This window comes from Sinocyclocheilus grahami, unplaced genomic scaffold (genome assembly GCF_001515645.1).
Source record: "Sinocyclocheilus grahami isolate Dianchi unplaced genomic scaffold, SAMN03320097.WGS_v1.1 scaffold518.1, whole genome shotgun sequence".
In the NCBI taxonomy this organism is placed as follows: Eukaryota; Metazoa; Chordata; class Actinopteri; order Cypriniformes; family Cyprinidae; genus Sinocyclocheilus; species Sinocyclocheilus grahami.
Window position 1 is genome coordinate 743591 of NW_015505697.1, and position 6000 is coordinate 749590.

At 40.5% G+C, this 6000-nt stretch overlaps 1 protein-coding gene across 1 annotated transcript in view; it reads left to right on the forward strand.

Moving 5' to 3' along the window:
• LOC107554891 (immunoglobulin superfamily DCC subclass member 3-like) overlaps positions 1–4503 on the forward strand; it is an 84166-nt gene extending 79663 nt beyond the window's left edge. The window contains exons 10-16 of the mRNA XM_016237536.1: positions 6–253; positions 1432–1596; positions 2171–2359; positions 2965–3069; positions 3162–3297; positions 3439–3679; positions 3932–4503. Of these exons, the coding sequence (XP_016093022.1) occupies positions 6–253; positions 1432–1596; positions 2171–2359; positions 2965–3069; positions 3162–3297; positions 3439–3679; positions 3932–4069 (1222 nt within the window). The 3' untranslated portion in view covers positions 4070–4503. The remainder of the gene's footprint in view (positions 1–5; positions 254–1431; positions 1597–2170; positions 2360–2964; positions 3070–3161; positions 3298–3438; positions 3680–3931) is intronic.
• Positions 4504–6000: the final 1497 nt, after the last annotated feature.

Genomic DNA, 6000 nt, shown 5'->3' on the forward strand with positions numbered 1-6000 from the left:
CCTAGTACTATGACCATCTATGGAGTGACCCAGGATGATGAGGCCATATATCAGTGTATTGCAGAGAACAGTGCTGGCTCCACACAGGCCAGTGCCCGTCTGACTGTGCTGTGGGCTGATGGGTTGCCGGGTGTGCCCACGGGCATACGTGCAGAAGTCCTTTCTCCAACCTCCATTCAGGTGTCCTGGAACGAGCCCACCCAAAACACTCAGGACATAATTGGATATGTGTTGCATATCCGCAAGACTGCTGGTAGGAAAACTGCTTATGAACCTAAACACACGCACAAGCATGCAAGAATCAAATCAAATCTAATTTACTCAGCTTTTCTTCAACATTGAATGTAAAACACTCCTCAGCAAATCAATACTTTATTTAAAGTGTAAATGTAGATTTCCACAGATGTTATGAAATACATATTTTATTCAGTCTTCACTCCAGGCTCTCTCATTATGGAAATCATTGAGATTTAGAGTCGATAGCAAATCACTGCTTTTTTCCCGTTGCCATCAGCTGGAGTGGAAATGTAGCATGATGGAAAGAGACACGTTTATGTGTGCCGTTATAATTGAGCTAAAGCAGTTTTTTGTGGTTTTCTCTCTGTCAGAGTGTACATGACACAATGTGCAATCTAATGTTTAAAGGATTAAATGCATGTTAAGAGCATGAGGCCAAGGCCAATGGTAGTCTGATTAACATGCATACATGTTTGACGAAGCTGAGCTACAATGGCATTATCTTTGTTAGATTGTAACCCTGAAGTAATTGTGATATTGTAAAATGCATTTTAAAATAGCTGTTTTAGTCCAAATGAAATCAAACCTCTAAGCGTACTTGTTGGTAAAGAGAGAAGCCTGAAGCCTTTTCCTGAAAGCTCAGCACGAGGATGGATGTGTATTCACATATCAGTCCCTCTCTCCTGGGAAGCTTTAAAATTACATGTTGATGTTTATCTGTGCTGGAGCAAATACAGCTGATCTAAGACCTATGCTGAAGTGCTCTTAAGTGTTCTCTGCTGCGCTTTTTCCTTTTCTCTCTCATTCTCTCGCTGTAGTGTTATTATTACTATTAGCCACAGCAGTTTAGATTTCTGATTTGTCTGTAGCATCTCTCATCAGCTGGAAGCCTCACTTTCCTACAGCGTGGTGAGATATGTTTTGGAGTGTGAGCCATTTATAATGTATATGATCACTTACAACAATTTGGCATGAATAAATAATGAGGAAATATAACATTTACTCCGTCCATAAATGTGACTTAGAGAGCTGCCAACATTAAGAGCTGGGCAATTGTTAATCCTTAATTTTACTTTCACACTCTTTCTCCATTTTTCTCCATTTGTTCTTCTCTCTCATACCATTTTTGGGTGTTTAATGATGGTCTCACATGGTTTCTCTCTTTCCTTCTTTCAACCTTCACTTTCCCACCAGACCCAGTGGAGATGGAGTACCAGGAGGCTGTGAGTAAAATGACCCTGCAGCAGGTAATCGGAGATCTGGAGCCTTCCGCCAGCTACAGCTTCTATGTGAAGGCTTACACGTCCCGCGGAGCCAGCAAAGCCTCTGAGACGGCTGTGGAGAGCACACTGGGAGAAGGTATAAAAACATATTTAAACAATCATGCAAACACAGGCTTCTTTTTAATGCATAATTGTATATTCCCAGTTGTTTTAAGTTGTTAATTGTGCCGGCAGTAATTAACTGGAAAAACACATTCTCTCTTTTTGGCACAGCATAGTCTTTAATTCAAGGTTGTTCAGGGTAAAGTTCCCATTCAGTCAGTCACGTTCTACGTTACGTCAGTGACTGACGAATTGGGATCTCGCCCGAGAGCCCAATCACCTTCGAGTGTTAACTAAACAAGCCAATGACAGTTGGCGTGCGTGTTTCGCCACGCGCACCCCGCCCCGCAGCGCGGGTATAAAAGGAGAGCGCGTGCAAACGCACATCAGCTTTTCGCTTCGGAGCCGAGCCTTCTACAGGACGAATCTCCGCGAGTGTTCGAGAGAAACAGCTGGCGTTGGTGTGACGGCGTATCAGCGGGGGTTGCCATTCAGGCTGCTGAAATCTCGGCGGGCTGCAGCTTTCATTCTGTGGTCTTGCCCTGTTGTATACTCTCTTGCTGATGAAATGCATTCCGCCTGATCCTTTGTGTTTGCAATGCCTACAGTCCCTGCTCCACCAGCCTTGTTCACGAAGGTGATTAATTCGACAGTGGTTCAGGCCACATGGGAACCCTCCACTAAGATGGGCCAACAGGAAGGATTCAATCTCTACTACCGTAAGGTTCCTGTCCCCATCTTCACTGGACCCCTTACCTTCCCACGTAATGTGACCCAGTACAACATCACTCAGCTGGGTGAGTCTGGCCATAGTGGCCTTTATTCCTAAAAAATATGAGCAGAATGTATTTCTGTGTAAATAACACAATCAAAAATTCTAATGGCATGTTCTTATATATTTTTGTTACGTTCAATGCAGTGAGACATTAATGAATTCTATTTACATAGAAATTAATAATGTTATGCTTGTCTTATCAAGACCCAATATTGATTTATTGTTGTTGTTGCTGTTGTTTAACATTTAGTCTTATATAAGCATGTGGTTTACAGCAAAACACAATTAATACATATTATTATTTAAAAAAATCGTAAGGTCAGTTGTTGTTGTTTGTTATTATTATTTGTATAGTAATAAAAAAAATAATAATAATACAAATTCATAATTATTATTATTATTATTAATAAACAAAAAACTTTATTAAAAATTATTAAACATTTATCCTGATTTGCTTTATAGCCAAGTTAACATAGATTAATATATTATTATATTATTAATGCATATATTAATACATATTATTACAATAAAAACATATCAGCTAATAGAAATCAATTTGCCATTGAGGTTTTATTTTTTTATTTTTTTTTTAGTATTCCAAAACTCTTTTGTCCTCTGTTTCGACAGATCCCTCTTTTGTGTATGAAATTAAGATTCTGGCTTTTAACCAGCATGGAGAGGGCAATGCCACCCTGCGCTTTGTGTCGCTCAAGGAGACAGTGGAAAAATCAGGTGCCTGATGCAACACACTGGTTCACTCCCACACATGCAAGCATAATAACTCACTCACACTGACTATATATGTGTGTTTTCTGTTCCTGCAGTGCTAAATACCCCTTGCAACTGTGTAAAAGATGAACAGAATAAAAGCTCCACCACAGGCATCATCATCGGCATCCATATTGGAGTCACTTGCATCATTTTCTGTGTCCTTTTCCTCATGTTTAGCTACAGGGGCAGGTGAGGAATCAATTCTGACCATGTGTGGTATCATTTTATAGTGAATGCAGTCGCAGTGAGCATGGGCGGAAAAGAGTTTTACTTTAAGTAAAGGTCAAAATGTTTCTTTGGATGCAGAGTTAAATGTTTTTTTTCTTGCAGGTTGATGATGTGTAAAACCGTGCAGGCCACCCGACAGGCGGGCCGTAACCCAGCAGCAGGAGTCGTGCTCGAATCCTCCTCTTCCTCACAGGGGGCTCTGGCCCTCAACAGCCCCCACAGGTTAAGCTCAGACGGGAATGGAGGAACCCACACTGCAAAGAGCTGCACCGACTCCAACGAGATGGAGAGACTCTTCTCAGGACCATCCCACTTCTCCCATCCACCTGACACCACCCACACAGTGAGCCTTGGGAGAAATGCATACATTTATAGATATGTGGATTGCATGGTTATAGTTCTTCTCGGAGAACAACTTATGAGTGCATGTAAAAGTGGAATGGAAAGAGATGCATTTGCCTAAGTGTATTGAAAGGGACCAAAGTAAAACCCTATGAGCTCTGATGAGATTCCTTGACCTCACAATAACTGAAAAGTACTGTGGTGTTTGGTAATGTGATTTTTTTACCATGTATTTGTGTGTGCTTCTTTTCAGATTGAGAGCTCTTCGGTCTCTTGTCCGTTGAATGAAACCCAGATGTCCACACTTCCCCTTGATGACTTCAGCCTGATGGAGGAGTGTGAGGTGCAGTTCCGGCAGCATCCAGCAGAGGGCCAACAGGATGAAGACTGATGAAGAAATGAAGGCCAAGAATATCCACTACTCAGACTCCTGTCCAACTCAGGTCAACTGAAGTATTCATCTTTTTAGTTCTGTTTTTATCATGCAAAGAATATATTATTCGTAAGTTAAGTTCCCTTTGTGGGAATCACTGGACTGTAATGCCAGGGCCTCATGGTAGGTGAGGTTCTGCGATGGATATCTAATATTTCTCATTGGTAGGTGAACAAATACACTCTTGCAGTTACAGCTGGCAGCATACAGTGGAAGTCTCTAGTCACTAGTATCTATAACTGATTTTATTTGGCTTCTTCTGCACAACAGAGAAGTATTTTTCCTACTAAAACATATAATCGACTTGCTGCCTCCTCTTAACCTACCAATGATTTCAGAAGCCCATCCATCAGAGACCAAGACCTTCTTCCAGGGATTTCAAATTATTCTCAGGACTTTTTTTTTCACTGATATCAATGTTTTGTTTTGTTTTTTTAAGTAGGTTTTAGCCTTCATGAAGACTTTAGACTCGGCTATGTGAACCTTAGAATTTGCAACAAAAAACCTACCTCAGCTGGAATGAATGTCTTGTAGGAAGTCTTTGAGATCTGCATATTGCTGTCTGTTCTGTTTTTATACACGTCAAGCATTCAGTCAAAAGAGAAAAGTGTGCTTCTCTACCTCAGATTTCAAGGACTGCCGCTCTCCTGCTCGTTGAAGCAAAACAAGAAAAAAATCCAACATATAGCACTTCCAAATGTTGAAGTCAATGTTCTACCTCAAAATAACAATGTTGTTATTGTCGTTGTGGTTATTTTCACATATTGAAACATAGCCTCTTGTTTGTGAGATCCTGGCTTCACTATGTTAATGAATTGCTGTGTTTTGATATGTCAGTACCTCATGCCAGTTGACAGATGACATTGTTCTATGAATTCTGCTTGTAAAGATGTTTTGATAGTGTCCTTGTATTCACGTAGGATTTTTTTGGGTTCTATGTTTCCTGATCAGAGTATTTTTTATTTTAATCGTCGTCAACGCAGTAAAATGGAAAGACTTTTAAAGATAAACTGCACTGTTACTAATGTCTTCAGGATAAAAAAAAATACTGCTCTCAGATGAACTGTTGGAAGAAGAGAGGCCACCATACGCAACGCTGGATATAAGCATACAAATGATGTGTAGGTATTTGAATAGTTTGATTTCATGTGTTTTGCATGTCACAACATAACACAAAAGAACTGGAAAGATCGACAAGTGTGTAAAGTGTTCTTTACAGAAGTAAGCACATATGCTGTTTCTATGGGTGCTGATAGAAGTCAATTGTGATATAGATTAGATACGCATATCACGTGTTGTGATATTTCGTTAAGAATTGAAATGGACTTTGCCTGTGTTGTAATTACAGGACTTGTGATCAATTCCGAAACTCAAGCACCCTTAGATACTGTTGAGGCTGTTCAGATACTCTGCTGCATGTTAGGACATGAACGCCAAACTATGGAAGAACTGGGCATTCTAGAATTCTCCAGGAAGTGAACATTCCATTAGAAGCCAAAGCCACTGGAGATTCTCATGGCTTCTATGTGGAGTGCCATCATTTTTAGTTTTAATATCCCATGCCTCTCGTCCATGTTTTTAGTGCCACATTGATCAGGGAGCACAAAGTGCATCAGACATACGCACATAACTCGCACACATAACATCTGTTGGCATTAGACTCTCAGAATGCTGAGTAGAGGATGATGCCTGGGCTACCACTGGTCATCTCTTCAGATGTCTGGCCAGCTATTGAATCGTTTTCACTGTGTGCTCAGCCACCCAATCCAAGACCAGCTGTTTCTTTTAGTGGGGAGGGAGAGTTGAAAGTACCAGCAAAATGTTCTTTCTCCTCTGGTGTCCCATAGTACTGTGGTACATATATATATATATTTTTTAGTAACCTACCT